Source organism: Pungitius pungitius, chromosome 13 (assembly GCF_949316345.1).
Source record: "Pungitius pungitius chromosome 13, fPunPun2.1, whole genome shotgun sequence".
NCBI classification, from domain to species: Eukaryota; Metazoa; Chordata; class Actinopteri; order Perciformes; family Gasterosteidae; genus Pungitius; species Pungitius pungitius.
The window spans coordinates 7,039,416-7,058,012 of NC_084912.1; the positions used below are offsets into that span (position 1 = coordinate 7,039,416).

Genomic DNA, 18,597 nt, shown 5'->3' on the forward strand with positions numbered 1-18,597 from the left:
CAGCATTATCAGTGAACTGCGTAGGAAGTAAGCTGGATTTAGGCCCTCTGTCTAACTAATGTCTTTTGAAAAACATTGTGTGAATTTGAAAGGGAGTATAGAAAGAATATTGTGAGAGCAAGAGTTTTTGCACTGTAGCATCCCTGTATCACGTTGTTGAAAACGCACGTGAGAGCAACTTCTTTGTGGTTCTCCTCCGCTTCAATGAAATCACACTCTCATGAAAGCTCAACAACAACAACAACAACAAAAACAACTATCTACTGATTGAACAGGCACATAATACCCATAAAAACAAAATCTCACTCTGTCTAACATTGATTCAGCCGAGTGGGGGGTAGGACAGTACATACACGCTGCATAATCGTAGGTATGAGTTTTCAGATGACGTTCACTCCTCGAAATAATTAGCTGATGGAAATTAATCTAATTTAGGGTCCATTTGGCAAGAGGTTTTTTTTAAATTGTGCAAGTGTTTCGTCCCCTCAGTTTGTTGCATTAGCCAGTAAAAACGCATCAGATATGCTCGTGTACAGTATGCTGACATACTGACAAAGAAAATAACATCCACGTTACAAATGTCGTCTGCTGGCAGCGCGGCTGTAGTTAACCGAGGAAGAGGAGGCCTGAGGCTGCCGGCCCTCAGCGTTGGCTGCTCATACCTTCTGTGTCCTGGCCCCAGCTGTGGGTCAGTAAGGAGAGGATTGCCATTCCGGTCCCCAGCCATCTGACGAGCCACCAACCCCGTCGCATCTTCTCTCGAGCCTTATTGCCTGTCCACCTGGACGGAAAAAAAAAAAAAAACAAGGGAGAGGAGGTTTTTTCTTTTTTTTTTGTTTCCCAGCAATCCTCACGCACAAACTGTAACCGACACACAGGCACACAGACACACACACACAGACCTACCTTCAACATCACGCTAAACATTTCCAAAGAACATATTAATCTGGCAATCCAATTTCGCTTCCAGAAAATCAAATAATCTTCTGGATTATCTGGATGCATCAAAATGTATGCAATTATTTCTGGATTACTCAAAAATACAGATTTAATCCGAATAACCCACCTGTTTCTAATCACCTGCAACCCCAGTGAAACCATGCGTGTCGCTTGTCTAGTAGTTATTCTTGATGTAGCTTGATTCTAGTATCTGTATGTTCTCTTGACCTTGTGTCTGCTCCCTTCCAGGCAGGTCAATTTTTTATTTTTTTTTAAACCTGACTTTGCACTTTAGAGCTCTTGTTACGAACGAATGACAACTTCAGACATGCACTCACGCGACAATGTACTGCTCCAATCCAGAAAACCAGTAATCCCATTAAATCAGATAATAGATGCATCTGCTGGAACTAATATAGACTGAAATGACCTAATGTGTGTTCAACTAAAAACCTCCAGGAGGTTTATGGTCTGTAGTATTGTGTTGTATAAATAAAATGTAAGTGTGACTAAATACAAACATGCAGTCACAAGAAACTTCTGACAATTGGAAGCTAAACACAGTCTCCATTGTCACCAACTATATGCAAGGAGATTTACAATTCTGGTGGAATTTCATGGCACACCACCAAACATCTAAGTGAAAAGTAATATCCTTGTGTCAAAAAATATCACAGGTCGCCAGAACCCAAGAGGAAGAGCTCACTGTATCAGCTGGTGGCTGAATGAATCCAGCTGGAAGGAAGATCAAGAACAATCCAGTGCGTATCATTTGTATGTTTAGACTCGTTGTTAAGGCACACAGCCTCCACTCTGCAAGGTGTCAGGAGGAGGAATAGCGGGTGGGGGGGTGGGGGGAGTGTTTCTGTCTGTCTGAGCTATTTGATGTCACACCTTCCTCTCAAGGCTTCTCCTCAGAGCAGGTGATAAGCTGTGAAATCGGCTTTTGTAGCATATGCTAAAAGGGACGGGAGGGAACCACAGGAATCAACACTGTCGCATCAAAGCACGTTGAACAGAAAATGTAGAATCTCGGACTCACGCCGATCAGACCTCGGTGATTCCACTCGTTCACTCTCCCCTTACTGTGCATATCGCAAAGCATCCACCCAAACGAATGTGACCCCGCTGCACCCGGCCCGCTCCCAAACAACGGACGTCTCGCGTCAACAGCAGGAGACGGCTGCGTTCCCCTAAAGCGCGACGAGAGCCATTTCACACCGGTTCCCCGTTTCCTCGCAAGCCTCTCTCATCTCTCTGGCTCCCAGTGGCGTTGCTTTTTTTGAAGCAGATTTGATTCCCCACATTGACGCATCTCTCTCTTTGCTAACGGGGCTGGGTGAGATTGCTTTGATCCTTTTCACGTGAGAAAGAAAAAGCACACCCCCCCCCCCCCCCCGAAGAGGGGAAGGGGTTTCTTTCCACAGCTTCTTCCAAGAACTCCTCTCGGTTGACATGGGAACGCTGTGTCTCATTTACATAGGACAACCGGGGATGTTCCTCCCAACTTAATGAACAGCGGGAACTGGAGAGATTGTTGACTGGGTGCTGAAAGAGAAAAAGGCTCCATGGCCAACGCTGTCCTTTCCATCGCGGCCCGTCAGTCACAGCGGCGAACCCAAAGCTTTCATTACGCTCTCGGGGCAACAGGTCAATCCCAACTCTGCTCTACGTCAACGGCTACGACACCTTTTTTTTTTTTTTTACCAGAATCTAAACATCACAATGCTTCTGCCGAATAACGACGCTTGCCTGTATTTGCCATTATAATTTGTAATCACACCAATGACGTAAGGGGGTTGGACCAGAACAATGAGAGGGTGGTTGGGGTAAAGTGAGAGGGAGAGGTGAAGGAAGCAATCACAGATTACTCAAAAAGTCAAGATGGCGTTCTTTATCCCAAAGTTGAAGGGGTTTTGTGCTCCATGAAAAAAAAAGAAACAAAAAAAGAAGCAGGTTGTCTCTTTCTTTCTTTCGCTGGCTGAGTTCCTTCGATCGCCTCTCCCCCGGCGTAGAGTTTTTTATCCCACCTCTTCCTGTTCAGGAGCTCTGGTGCTGACGGACTGTCAGAGATGTCTCCATAACAGAAATCACAACTTTTAACTCTTCAAGGCCAAGAAAATATATTATGTTTTAATGTCCAGAACAGCATGAAACTAAATATTATCATTCAGAGGGCATTGATCGTGGCAACTGTAAATACGTAATGCCACAGTCACAATGAACAGCAGACAGATGCACTTGTTTGCTTTGGTGGAGAAGTTACGAATTATTTGCTAATTTGTAGCCGTTATTAACTGTGGAAATTAACTTTGTGATTATACAATCACGTAAATACCCCAATCAGAAGTTAATTTGTTCTCTAGGCAGTTTAATTTTGTTCTTGTTATTATAACTCAAGTGTTTTGAGCAGTCAGTAAAAGCCAAGCCACTTAGCGACAAAAGTACTTTAAATGCTCTCTGTTTTTTTTTTTTTTTTTTATAAATGTGCAGTTGTACGAACACAACATTCAAGCAGTCACCTCGCCGCTAATCCACAGCCGGACGCTGGATGAGGCAGCTGAGCAGCATGGTTCTGACCGGGCCTGGCCCCGAGTCCAGAGTCAGCCTGTACCAGACTCACGCAGTGGTTTTGATGGCAGAATGTAATCTTTCATTTTCCATCTCCATCTCAGATCCAGTAAAGGGTGAAAATGCTCCTCTGCATACTTTTTTTTCACCGTTAATGCAGACATTTGTGCCATATGAAGAAACAGAGATACCTACACCATACTCTAAGTAGGCCGTTGCTTAAGGTCGTGCGTGGTCACCCCCTAAAGAGACGTGTTCTGAGCGAGAAGCAAAAACAAGAGAGGTCAGCGACTCAAAAGTGGAAACTTGTCATCCAATTCACAAGCCTGGGGAAGAAACGTCAGTAGACTAATAAGGTGAAATGTCGTTAGTTCAGGGGCTGCCGAGGTGCTCCAGCATGTGTCACTGCACTGGAGGATGCCATCTGCACTGCAAACCTCCGGGACTAGCTGGATTTTCCACTTCCCTGCTTACAGCCGTGCTATTGTAGTCTCTCTGAGCTAACAAAGCAAATGGCTTTGGACAAAAAAAGTAAAAAGTGATTATGTTAAAATATTATTATATATATATATATATATATATACACACACACATTATTTTTCAATTAACATAGCTTTTGAAACCGCATATTTAGATAATAATGTGATTAATAAAGCATATAATAAATAATGTGTTAAATCTTAATGGCAAATCTTCGATACAGCAGTAATGGATAACTTCATAATTTACAACAGAATTGAAGATTTATTTTTCAAAAATACACAATGAAATACTCACCATCGTTATAACAAAATAAGCTTATCTAAGTTGCAAAGGCAGTTGAATTCGTTGGAATCTATAACTGAGGTGAACATTCAGGAACAAAGCGACCCATTCATTACCCAAAGACAAAAGTAATTTCTCAAGAGATTTGACTACCTCATCAATCTTATGCCAGCATCCTCCCCTTGGTGCAGGTTATGAACATCGCAGACCCATTAATGTAGAAAAAGTACCACATTGCATCTCGAGTGGCTCATCCTCATCAACCGTTTACAATGCACAGTCATGTCATCCCATTGATTGAGTGACCGAATGAACAACAGCACTGTAAATAATGCAATGTTTGAAGTCATAAAACCCTTGAGATGCTGCCAGCGGCACATGGGCTCATAAATGAGTTATCAGTTGACACTATATTACCCATAATGCCAGGGTGCTCGAACAAACTGCAAAACAAGGACGACTTTTTTTTTTCTTCACATCCCAATTAGAATCATAACAGCAGCGGACTGTCCTGTTGTATTCACATTTCAAACAAACCACAGGCAGGGAGAACGCTTTGTCTTTTTGCAGGAACAGGGAACAATTTAAAATAAGCAGTGGATTGGGTTATCTATTGCAAAAACAAATCAATTCAAAAGGCTTCTGAACTAACTAATATAATTGGAACAAAGAGAAAGGGCATGTTAGCACCCAACACGTCACAAGGACTCCTTTATGTGTCGAGGTTCTGACAGGACTGCCAACGCGGCAAATTCACTCTTCTCTAAGTCCCGCCCCCGCCGCAAGAACGCCGAGCTGTCACTGAAAATGTGAGCCGCTTGGTAACTCCAGCTGCACATTCTGAGGAGATACACTTCTGGGAAAAAAATAAACAAAAGGTATTTTGGAGAGAAGACAGAAAGGGCTTTAGTGTGTGTTTAAAAAGATATGCAGGATGCCAATGGGTTTAACAACCAACAAGAGGTTAAAAGATAAAGTCAGAAGCCAAAGCTGACAGATCACGGCGTAAAAGTGAACCACCTGGCAATCGAAACAGAAGACAGGGTTCAGGATCAGCACTGTAAAGCAGAGCGGGTCTTTATCTTTGTCTTAAAATCATTCAAAAGCAAAAGCAGCATGTGTGTTCTTTCGGGACACCACCAATAACTAGCGAAGCATTTTAATACTAATGCTAGTATTCAGTTTTGTGCGATTTCAAGCTTTTTATTGTTAAAAAATAGTGCCAGTTGTTACCTGGGGAGGTTGGAACTGCTTGAACAGGAACAGTGTCTTTATAACCAGTTTTTGCACTGAAGATATTCTTCGGATGCATTTTGTCGACCCATCTCTCTCATTTTTATATATTCCTGCAGTTATTGTCAAGGTTGGCACTGGAGCTCGGAGAGGTTGAGGGAGTAGCGGCAGGGGGCTCGGCTTTGAGCGGGTGCAATTCAGGGCATCTCATCACAGAATGTTTCTTAACAAAACCTGCAATGGGATGTTCTGGTCTGACAAAATAGAGCACCATGGTGCATTAGTCATCACAGGTAATTACCAAAAAGTCCCAACCGATGACATCACAGGAGTGCAATGTCTGTACCTGGGCCTGTAATGTGATCTTTACTTGGCAACAGCGAGCAAAATCAAGCATGTAATGTAGCTGTCACCGTAATGTAACACCAGCAGCTCAACTCTAACGTGTAACTCCAAGCGAGGAAACGCAAACAAACCCCTTAACACTTTAAGCAAAGTCACACACAGACCAAAACACGATTGGATTTGCACCAGGTTCCACACTAAAAAAAACCCCATTAAAAAACATATTGAGGAATTAAATACAAGTAAATGTTAAAGCAGTTTAGTTAAGGGTCATAGACCAGCGTTGACCTATTTATTGCCTCCTGTGAGATGTAATCAGAGGAAGCGAGGGAGACCCTGTGCACTCATGATGGGAGTGATTAGCCCTAACAGACCAAGCCAGAGATAGCATTCAAATACACAAAAGAATGGCATAGGAAGCACATCTAGTCGAGCAGTTTGAGCTAAAGTCTTATCGTTCTCCCGGTTCATAGATACCGGGAAAATGAATTAACTGATCAATGTAAGGTCAGATCACTGAGACAAAGAAGCTTGTGAGAGCTCAATGGAACTCATGCTCTGCACTGCCAGGCCAGACTCTCCCTTCACAATCTCCCCACCGGCTGCAGGCAACCTCAACTTTACCATTAGAACTAAATGTTAAAGTTGTCAAATGTAAATGTGAACTGAACATGACATCAGTAAACTGCAAACGACGGCTGGTCAGTGATGGACAGAAAGGAAAGTAAAAGGTATGGCCGACAGCAATTATCCAGTCACCTTTGATTGGAGCTATCGCTTGCTTAAGAGTCATCTTTGTAATACCTTGTGACGTGAATAATCACCTTTACACGCAGTGGATTTTCCATTTTTCATGGCGTTATGCACACTTAAAATCCGTTTATATTTCCCTAATGAACCCCGATCACATTGAACTCAACTTAAAATTACTTCATGCTCTTAAATCACTAGCGCTGCAGGTGCCTTCCTGTATGTGATGATTTTCCTGCTATTATGATGAGTGATTCTTAACTGAGTGCATGTGGCTGTGGGAGAGAGAGACCCTCAGTGCAACAAGCATCCTCAATGTTCACTTGACAGAAATTATGCTATTAGCTATTATGCAGTTGGTGTTCGTTCGGTTTCCCTAATTATGTAACTACCGTTTTTTTTTTTTTATGCCTACCTCTGACAAGGGGATGCGCTTTTAGTATGTTCCCTATGGGGAACTGGTACTGATTAAAAAAAACGACATAAAACGTAGGGGGCGGAGGTGAGCCTGTGTATTTTGGTTGGAAGCACTGACCCTAAATGGGTAGTGTATAATCAACATTACAGTATGTGCTTTAGCAGTGCTGCCGGCAGTAGATGAAAGACATTTACTGCGGGCTTCGAGTGCTCTCATGATTACAGTGATGGGCTGAGGCGCTTCGGTAAACCCTATGCACCTGTTTAAGCAATGTTCTTTCACGGACAAAAAATAGCCATGGGACGACAAATGAGCGGTATTCTAGATAATGGACATTGATTAATTAATTCAGTAAAGGAGGGACGTCAATAAGTTGGGTATGATGGTTAACTACACTGTTTACCCTAGATTTACAGCTTTGAGGGTGGGGGGGGGGGGGGGGCTGCTTACACGGAAATTAAAATGTCTGTGTAGGTGTCACGTACACAATGCTTTAATAAACAGCCCTTGCTCTGTGGCCATCAACAAAGCTGCACGTGTATTGAGCCAATTAGGCAAAAGACAAAGCTCGGGTCTGAAGGCCACATACTGCCTGACAGGTCCACAATAGCCCACGTTTCATATTTGCCGCTGAGTGGCCGCCGTAAACACATGTATTCGTTGTTAATGGTGGCAGAGCGTACAGCATACGTCCAAAGTAACAAGCAGCTAGGTCACTTTTAATCGTGTTTAGCAGACTACAGCGAAAGGGTTATGGTAAAGCTGCAATCAGCAAGGGGCTCTAATCATACACCGCGGACATTTTGATAAAGGCCATCACGTTTAATGAAGGAAAGCATGTAATAAGCAGTAATGAGACGTTGGCTGTTATCCAGCTGGATTGTCTGTCAAGAAAAAGTGATGGCCGCGGGTCTTGAGGCAACTTAGGAGCGTGTAATAGTGGAAGGTAGGGATAGGATGAAACGTGTGTATGATGGATTCAGTAACATCTTCTGTTGAAGTCAATAATATATAGTTTTTTTTTGTTGACTAAATCTAAGAACACTGTCTGAATCCAACTAAAAGAAAATGGACCACGCACTAAACAGCACCAGAACATACTATAAAAGACTATAATTTCGCACCATAATATCTCTGTGATTTTCCCTCTCATTGACGATTGGAGAACCTGCAATAGGAAGATCGAAAGTAAACCCACATGCAGTGCAGTAAGTAGATAATGTCAACCCGAGCCCGGTGGTCCACTAAACCTCTAATTTTCTCTAATTCAGCGTGAACGAGGCACAGGTCTCGGAGGGTCAAATCCCTCTGCCTTAGTCATCTCATGACCACATTGTATATCTCTAAACCCTCGCTGAGCCCAGTCCATGTGGGTGCCACCACCACTCTGCGCTGTCCGCTTAGCACTAAAAACACCCGATCCGTGTCACAAGGCAAATAGCTCTGCACAATAGGAACCACTTAGACAAGTCGACTTAAACACATGCAGCTGATGCCAGACAAAAGAACCTTTTTTTTATGACTTTTAGTAGACATCAGGGGGTGACTTTTAACACTAGCTTGGCTGTGATGGTCACACGGTTTCTCTCTGTAATGAATAGTTCTTTCATAGTCAAATAAAATCCAAAAGGGAATGATTAGAATTATGACGCAGGTGAAAGACATATATTTTTCACTATAACAATGGAGAAGCCAGTCCATATCAGCATGTGCAGATATGTTGTATCTGCATATCTGTGTCTGTGTATATGTGGCCAATAAGTAAAAATACCAAACTATGTTTGAGGAGATTTAAATACAGTGACACACTGACATATCAGTTTCACCAGAGCGCTGACAAGATTTTTTTTCAAATATAAATATACATTTTAGTCACAATAAAAATGTTAAAAAAATTAAACTGATATATTATTGATTTCCTGTTGCAGCTATGCCTTTAAAAACATATGTAAGGGATTGGACTGAGCATTGAATGTATTCTTATACTATTCATTGCTATCTACCCCTTATCTGCAATGCAGATCTTCAATCGATGAATATATCGTATTGTTCTATCTGCTTGTCAAAGGTCAGGACATCCACTTAATCCATTTTTAAAAATCTATATCTGGCAAAAGCGCTGTGCTGAATGGATTTGAATGATATCTTCTTTAGATCAGAGAGCAGAATATTACTTTTCGTTGCTCACTTTTTGGGAGACGCTTTGCATATGTCGTGGGATGAACAGATATAAAATATAAAACACACATTTCTCCTTTTAAGAGTCCACTTAAGTGGCATGTGAGCCACCACATAACGCAATCCACTAACCTCCTTAACTTCCTCTGAATGCTTCAAAGGATTCTGGTATAAAAGACAGAGTGCAGTCATTTGTATTGAAATGGCTCTTTTATGTGCCAACAAAGCCCTGTGAGTAACATTCTGATGAAAATATGTCTCCGTGATCCTTCAAAAACACAGTAAAAAGCACAGTAAGGGACTACCCGAAAACTTCAATACAAAACATCTCTGACCCTCAGCCTCATGTTCTACAGATTCACTGACACATAAAAGAGTAGTTATTAGTGTGCATCGGAAATCTGGTGATTAATATGAGACAGCCGAAACCACTGTAAGCTCTGAGAGGAAACCTGTCAAATGGTTGCAAAGAAATACTTTTGTTTGTTGCATCAATGGTATTAAAAGCTGAACATAAGGTTGAGGCGAGTTGTGTTAGGTATAAAGTAAAGGACGGATGACTTTGGGTAAAATGTTGACGTATGGCGATCATGGCGATGTCAAGATATTTGATGAGAGCGGTTTTACATTTCAGCAGCGGTCAAGTGTGTTGAGGTCAGAGTAAGAAACTTTGAGGGTGGTTGGAAACTGATATCTGCGCTTGGAAAAAAAAACAGCGTGGTTTGTAAGAGTTGGAAAATTCAACAAGGGCTTGGCGCTCTTGCCATTCTGTTCCCCCTCATGCACGCCACTGATGTTGACAGGCATCCCTTGACCCCCCCGCAAGACACGTTGGATGCAATAGCAATAGAATATTTTCTAAGATTATGTTTGTTCTGTATTTTAATACATGGATGGGGATTATCATCCTTTAGATAATCCAAAGTGAAGGCCAGTGCGCTAAATCAGTGTTTGAGAACTTCACCCTCCATAGATCAGCGAGCACAGATCACAGTTGAGGTGAACGCGTCTCGCCAATGGATTAACTAGCGATTTCCCGGCTGGGAATGAACATATTATCTGTATTTATATATTTACTTAACAACAAATTACTCATTAAACGTCAACACACCGGCTACTCCGCCCTTACAGCCTCTTTGGATTCTCACACTCATACTTTTTAAAGACTAAACTGAAAAGTTTCTGAAATGTTGGCACAATGTTTCCTTCAACGCAGCGAACCGCAGGGTTTAACTCAGGAGAGTTTCTGCAGTTTTATGACAGACACCCCAGATGTAGCGCCAGCCACCCTCTAGTCACAGCTGGAACACGCCGAGTCGGTCTAAAGTCAGAGTAAACAAATAAATAATGCAAATGCCCTAAATTAAACCTTCAAACTTTTTTTGCGCCCTATTCTGCATGGAGAGAAGGGCTGGTCAATAAACTTGCTATTACAAAGAAAACAAAAAATAGGTCACAGGCCAAGACACATTCATGTATTCCCCAAACCGGGGCAACTAATTAGCGTGTCCATTAAATACCTTCCAACGGAGGAAGAAACTCTAAACAGATGTTGACTTGTTCACTAGCTAGTTACAATATCTTAAATTGTCTTAATGGTTAATTAAAGAGAAGAAAATCCCAGCCTTCACTAACCTTACTGTTTGACTTCTCTATAAAACATCCTGTAAGCTTAAAGATGATATTGCATAATATATATATATATCAAATTAGTTTTCTCACACGTAATAAGTAGATTGACATTCCAAAGAATGTCAATCTTTGTAATGATGGACTTTTAAGAACTCCTTAAAAGTCCATCATTGATAGCATTAAGAAAGAACGTATAAGAAAGCTGTATAATGTATGATGTCAGAAAGAGCGATTAGAGGGCAGAGATGCAGACAATCACACTCAAATGGTGGAGGAAGAAAAGATCCATCGCTTGAAGAGATGTATGACTGTTAAAATTGATGAATGCAAACAGATCGGATCATCCTTCAGTGTCCAGCACCAGCCCTGTGTCTTTAACTCATCTCCACGCTCACTGCAGCCTCTTATACTGGGTCGGTACTGCTGTTTGCCATTCGTACACTTCAATCCACTACAGCTGGCAGAGTTTACTACTTGGGATATCTGTCACTGATCCGATAATGGTGTTCTTGCTGTGCAGTACGTGCCCTTCCCCTCGTGGAAACCGGGAGGGAGACGGTGGTAAATCATTACACAGGATTGCGACGCGCCGCATCTCCTCTGAATATGTGAAAGAACATCACTAGAAATTGAAACACCAGAAGGAAGGTAAAAAAAAGAAAGAAAACGAATATCACAAAAGCTTCCGTTTCCTCTTTCTCTCACTTGGGCTTAAATCATCTCAGGCATCGCAAACCCACGAGTTCTCTTATCAAATGATATTGAAATGGTTACCCCGAGGTGTCCATTGTGCTCATGAATAAAGACATATTTGCAGAATGATAAGTAAGTTATGATAGTAATGCACTGTAGGGAAAAAAATCCTGTATCCTATGATGAAATTCCATCTTCACAACTTATACTGTTTTTTCTTCAGTTTGTAAAACCGTACTGCAAAAAAAAATCTTGTAGGTATCCAAAGTTGCAGGTGAAACCCATACAGACAAACTCACAGCATCTGAAGGGGGAATATGTTGTTTTAGTCCATTTTCACTCTTATAGACTTTGAACACATTCACTAAAACAACTTCAAAGTGTGACAATATGTCGATGATGTGTTAGAGCTCGTTAAAACAGACACCGTGTGGCCAAGAAAATCAATTAATACTAATCAAGTTCAAACAACTCAGCCTTTCAGAGCGCATTACTGAAAACATAGCCCATCTTCTAAAAACAACATGATCGAGATATACTTTTATATATATATCTATACCATAAGGCAAGCCATACTCGAAACAATGGTACTGAAAAGACCAAAAGCAACAATGAACAGATCCAACCCACAAATACTCCCTGTGTTGCCATGCAGCCTGATACTTTAGCGTATTCCTCTATGCCTTAGTCCTCTATTGGATGTAGACAAAATATTAAGAAGTCATCATAGTAGAACACCGTTCCACTGGTTACATTTCTCTTCCTTATGATCAGCCCAGTTCATTAAATCCCACATGTGGTCCTGCTGTTATACTGTATCTAAATTCACAAAAAGATAATATGCATTTTCTACTGGTTTCTAACGATTTACGTCATTAGTTGTCCCCCTTTAGTGGGACCTGTTAAAGATGACCATAGCAACAAATGTCACTCATTTTGACAGAACTCCAAAGGCTTGAATTTAGACTTTTTTTGCCTCTCTCATATCCTGCAAAATGATTTGCTTCAGCAGCAGAATGCATTTTGTGTGAAGTGCTGATGCAACAGGCAAGATTAGATCATTAGTCAGCCATGGGATTGTTGCAGCCCTTGTTAATTACCATTTCATCTCCCTAACACACACACACACATCTTGCTGTTGTGAGCGCATTTAATAAAGAGGTGAAGACTAAATGAAAGCAGACTACTCACCCGAACCAATGCAAAGATGAGGTGCAGGTGTGGATTTCTGAGCATTGTGTGTCAATATTTAAAGATAATGCTGAGGGAGAAGAACATGGAAAGCCATTCTGCTCTTCCATCAAAAAATAACTGAACCGGGGAAGCCAACCACCCAGTTGAAGGATTAGTCTCACACTTGCACCTGTACCACCCCCCCGAAGGATTTCCTTTCCATCCTGCGGTATGAACAAGACCCTCTGTGGCTTCTTAGTATAATTTATGCCCCCTGGCTCACTTCAGTATTTTACGACCTCTCTACAGTCTTTTACTTTATTAATACTTAAAGGGAAGATTCCCATGAGTTTCCAGTCTTCCATTTCAACAATTCAAATTGTAGGTTATACACAATTTGCCAGTACTTAAGCTCTAGGTGAGCTAAAGATCTCACAACAGTCCAGAAATAAGCACAAAAGGTTAAGTGAAGACACTTAATATGCATGGCATATGATGGAAACTGAACCATCCAAGGAAACCTCAAAGAAAATTCGGTGTAGTTATGCTAATTTGACACCATGTTATGACCTTCGAAATATAAACCCGCAAATAGAACATCCAGATTGCAACAATAGATATTCTAAAAAGTGATGTTTGGCTAACAGGGTCTCACAGTTTTCCATTACGCTTTTAAAGCCACAACACAGAAAATTGAACAGGAACCTTTCTGAATAATCGATGAATCATCAAAGTCCCTTAAAAAGAGAATTATCCTTAACTGCAGATCTGAATTGTGAGAATTTGCAGATCCTCCTCCAGGTCAATTCAGGACAAGCCACTTAACACACCTAAGTGAAAAGCAGCCTTCACTTCTCTGCTTTTGCTGCTATGTTACGTCAAAAGGTCTGCAGAAGCAATATAATTAGACATAAGCATTAATAAGATCACAAGCTGAGTTTAGCTTTAGTACCAAAATGATACAAGCCGTTATCAACAATATTTAATTATTCATTCAGGTTGGCTGAACAGTGTTAATAGCCTTTCGGCTAACAGATGTTTCAACAATGGAGACATGTGTTATCAAAGCAAGCTGTCACATAGAGTTGAAATGCTTTGTACATGGTGACTGGTTTCATGTCTGCAAGTTGTAACTCTGACCTGTCAAAGCTGCCTGTCTTTGGAGTTTAATTAGTCACCTATTACAGTACTCTGTTAGAGCCCAGGCTACTATTGGGCAAAGACATTAGATAACATAAAGCATTCAAATGAAGTGACTTCATCCTTGTTGCTGCATTTTGAATGTAATGTAATGAAATACAGCATGCCTTTACTTTAAGACACCTGCAACTCCACCAGAACCTTCTACAGGTCTCTGTGAGGTTATTCGGTCCTATTCTGCATCCATCCAAGTAATATCTGAGACGAGGGCTCTGTCGAGTAGGCAATGGGCCACTGAAGGTGTTATTAAATGTTATTAAGTTCACTCTTGATTCCGTCAAAAGATCGTGTGTCTGAATTGAGTTTCGAAGCGGCACACAGCGCGCCTCCTGCGGCGCGCCCCCGCTCATACCCGGTGGGAGAGGGGAGGGGGGGGGGGATTCGAGTGCCCTTATTGATATGCATATGAGGCAGAATGAAAAAGTCAAATAATAAACAAATGCAGCTGTGGATGCTCAGTCGGTGAATGGCATTCCCCGAGGTTTCCTCTCTGAACGTGCGGGTAAATGACTCGCGTAATAGCTCATTGAAAAATTCAAAAAATACTTTTTGATGGTGAGGCTGGTGCATTATACAGTCCACCGATGGGAATATCATCCTTTAGATAATCCAAAGTGAAGGCTCGTGCGCTAAACCAGTGTTTGGAAACTTCACCCTCCGGAGATTAGCGGGCGCAGATCACAGTTAAGGTGAACGACTGCGTCTCGCCGATGGATTAACTGGTCATTTCACGGCCGGGAACTGACATAATACTGTGACAATATCGGCAATGCATCGCCCCGAACCGGCTTCCATTTCAGGGTGAAAAAGACAATTACGCAGTGAGGACCAAGGAGACATTTGGGCTGAACCCTACGCGGGCGCATCGTAACGCGCCTGAAGAATAACGCCAGTCGCAAAAAAAATATAATAATAATCAGGAAACTTCTTACCATGTTTGCGCTCCAGAAGCGCGTTGCAAAAAAATCCTTTAGGACGGGAAAAGAAACCACAAATATCAGCCAGCAGGACAGCTGCAGTGTTGTCGCGCGGGCACATCCGCGCTGTGCTGCCCTGGCGTCTTTTAGCCCGACACAGCGAGAGACAGAAGCGCCTCACCGAGGGGATGCATCCTATCCGGGGGTCTAAGGCAAGACGACCGCACGGAGCAACCCCGCTTCAACCCTCTCTCTCTCTCTCTGTCTCTGTCTCTCTCTACCTCCCTCCCTCCCTCCCTCCCTCTCTGCCTCCCTCTGGTCATGACGTGTGGAGCAGGTAGGCTAATCTTATTACACCGGTCAGAAAAGGTGATCCTGTCTAAAGCTCCGTTACCCATCCTCCAACCTCATACCTGCTGGATACAACTTATGCACCCACACCCCCCCCCCCCCCCCCCACACACACACACACACACATGCACACACCCTCAGATAGATGTGACATATTTAACAGACCGTCTTCCCTATATGCAATGAACGAGAAGGGAAAGAAAAGCCACCAAATCCACTCAGGAAGGTCAAACTAATCCATAACTTATTACAGAGTGTGTGGACATCGTCTCGGGCAGAGAGGACCCGCAGTGTGTCTGACCGAAGCTCAATAGGAGTGCAGCTGAGAAATAATACCACCGGAGGCGGCTCGCTATGATTCACCTGTCACTTTGCAACAATCAGTGGCCTTTTCTTCCCTTCAGCTTCACCAGGAACAAAAGGCCTCCCATCAATAAACTCTAATTAGATGTTGTGGTGGCTGAATCCCAAATAAAAGGTTGCTACTAATATTCAATAAATAACAGCAATTACACAAAAATTCAGACAAATCTGCCGCAAAAATGATGTTACTTTTCTCAAACAGTACATCTGATTTGCTTGTGTCTTACATTCAGTGTTGTAAATGAAGAATTCATTGAACCTTTTTCATTTTCTGCAATAAAGAATTGTTGGCTAATAGTTGGATAACTGAACTTATTTTAGAGATGATGAACAGTACTGAAGTTCAAGCCGTTTTCAATCAATAGCAGTATTTTGAGAGTTCTGATAAACCCGAGAAACGTTACTGAAAATATCCAAAGTAAAAAAAAAACTATGTTGCGCAGGACAGGGCCTCAAGAACGTGGCCAGTCGTCTGTAGAGGTCAAACATACAAAAAAGGAAGGACCAGATATAAAACCAGATATAAAACATTTTTATATAATGACACGTTAAATAAACCAGTTTCCAATGAAAAGGTATGAGGCCTGTGTATCTCGGACAAAAGAAAAGGTCGGGAACCACTGCTCTAAATATTACTACTGACATGCATAATTGAGAGCAGGATGGATATTCATTCTTGACCTTTGAGAGCGGCAAGAATCTCCACACAAAAGGTCCACTTAGCAGCATTTGGTCCATTGTCCATTGTATGGATCTTTTCCAAATCTCTTCTTAACAATGAATTCACGATCTCATTCATTCGACAGCGCATGGATGTCAGTTTGTGTTTGTTGGCAGCTGCTTCAAAAAAAGATGTAGCTGTATTTTTACAATTATTATTGATTATGGATTTCAAGCTAACATTCTAAGCTAAAAAGTGTAATAGAAATAGCCCTCTAACCGGCATGCGCACAGGCCCCCGGATGAGTATGCAGAGCTAATCTGGGTTAAGTCATCACTACCTCCACTTGGCTCCAGCTTGTGTTTGGTGTGAAGAAGGCTTGGAGCAGAAGCTCTAATAATCAGCCCCTGCCACGGCACTAATTCCCCCCTCTGGTCTGGTCCCCGTTGCTGCAGTGGAACGAGGGGCCAGGGGTTCAGGGAGGAGTGAAGACGCTCCTCAGAGGAGGGTGATTAAGGGATATGCTGCACTTGGAAACCTGTCTCTTCTCAGTGCCCCCAACGAAGTCGCATTAGTGATGAATTACCAGGCAGACATTTGAAATATTATGAGGTTCGTCTTTGTCTTTTGGAATAAAAGCAGTAAGTGTGAAAGCACATGTCCGTGCAAAATGTCAGTTAATAAATCAGTAAAAAAAAAATGAGCGAGGAATAACTGGGGGGAAAGAAATTAACAGTAACCGCGGACACTTCCATCAATGAACAGGCCTTTCACTACTCAATATTCTATTATTCATAATATCATTCTTCAAATAACTGCAGTGTATTTGCCCATCCTAACAATGTAGACATGAAAAGGAATATGAAGACAGTCTTTTTCATCTAAAAAAAAATTAAGGAAAAAGGCCAATTACACAGGCATAAAATACTTTGGACCAGGCGCGCTTTAATTGACTTTTTAGAAACTGTCTATTCTTCTGAAAATGCTCAAATTTGTATCATTGTTTGTGCCTTTTGTCCGGTACAACCACAAGAGCATGAGGATCCGTTTATGAAGAATTCCCACTTTGTATTTATATTCAATCATGAAGAAGGGTATAATTATTATAGATAATTATTATTAGTTATGTTGCATTATTGCAAAACTGAATTTCCCTGAACTTAGAAAAAGTCAATCTTTCTTTGAATGCGAGGTGCTTTTATAGTCCATTGAATGCTGCTGACGCATTCAAATGTTTTGGGACCATTTCGATGTTTGAATATGACCTGTCGTCAGTGAGGGACTGGATGTTTTGAAAACGGATCGCGTGCCATCTGCCTCATTATTTTGCTTTCTAGACATTTTGCGGGAAACGTGTGACTCAAACAATCACCCAGTTTGATTGAAGCATTTTATTTCTTGAACATGTAGACATTAACAAATAAGATATTTAAAAATCAACATAGACATAGACCACAAAATAAAATGAAAAAGTCACCTTTTGTTCAAGAAAAGGAGTAGAGGGAAGCAAAAGCTTAAAGGTCCCTAACCCTATCTTTCAGTTAAATGAATCGTTTACATGATCAACCTTAGGTAATTTCCTATATATGTTTACAAACCTTTTTCATTTTACTTGCACATTTAGCGGACATACCTCCTACGTTTATTAATATTCACAATTAGTATATATTACGTTGAAGACGTTGACACGGATCTGGAACGAAAAGGCAAATGATTTCCTCTTATTAAACAAAGAGTCAACCGATGGCGCAAGCTCTGAAGCAACGGCAAAATAAATGATCCAATGGGCTGTTTTTTAGGAGAGCACGGGCATACCTGGGTGAGCAGAAAATGAAAACAGCCCCTTGGATGGATGCCTTCTTTCTAATCGTTTTTCATATTACATTGGCTCTTTAAGGTGAGCGCTTAAAGTACGTTGTCAACAAACTCATCAAAGCAGCGCCAGTGAGGCAACAAGCCTTGTAAGAGAGAGGAATCAGATGTAGGAAGACTCTGACAACAAAAATGCATGCTTCATCTTGAATGTTTTTTTTATCCACTGGTGACATATTGAACAATTCTTCCTGTGAAAGTGTAATTTCCCTGGACTGTGTGTATGCACAGCTGTTCAGTTCCAAATTCCTCTGACCGGTGAGCTCCCTTTAGGTAATCTCATGGGAGTTTGAACATGCACATTTAACTGCGTTTGCACCTATATGCACAGACACACACAGATCTAAAGCTGCAAAATTGCTAAAAGACTGAAATCTTGGACCTGCAATCAAACTGTGGGCCTCATTTAAGAAATATGATTTTTTTAAACAAGACAAGGCCATCAAAGCTTACATAATTTCCTAATTTTGGTTTGCGTCCTTGTTTTTATCAATTACAAAGACGTGAATTTGTATCAAAAATCTCGATACACACCT

The 18,597-nt window shown here is 41.6% G+C and overlaps 1 protein-coding gene across 2 annotated transcripts in view; it reads right to left on the minus strand.

Moving 5' to 3' along the window:
* LOC119214148 (protocadherin-15-like) overlaps positions 1-18,597 on the minus strand; it is a 148,648-nt gene that overhangs the window by 102,778 nt on the left and 27,273 nt on the right. For both annotated transcript variants that reach the window (XM_062566506.1, XM_062566507.1), the window contains exon 3: positions 663-781. In XM_062566506.1, coding sequence (XP_062422490.1) covers positions 663-753 — 91 coding nt within the window. In that variant the 5' untranslated portion in view covers positions 754-781. The remainder of the gene's footprint in view (positions 1-662; positions 782-18,597) is intronic.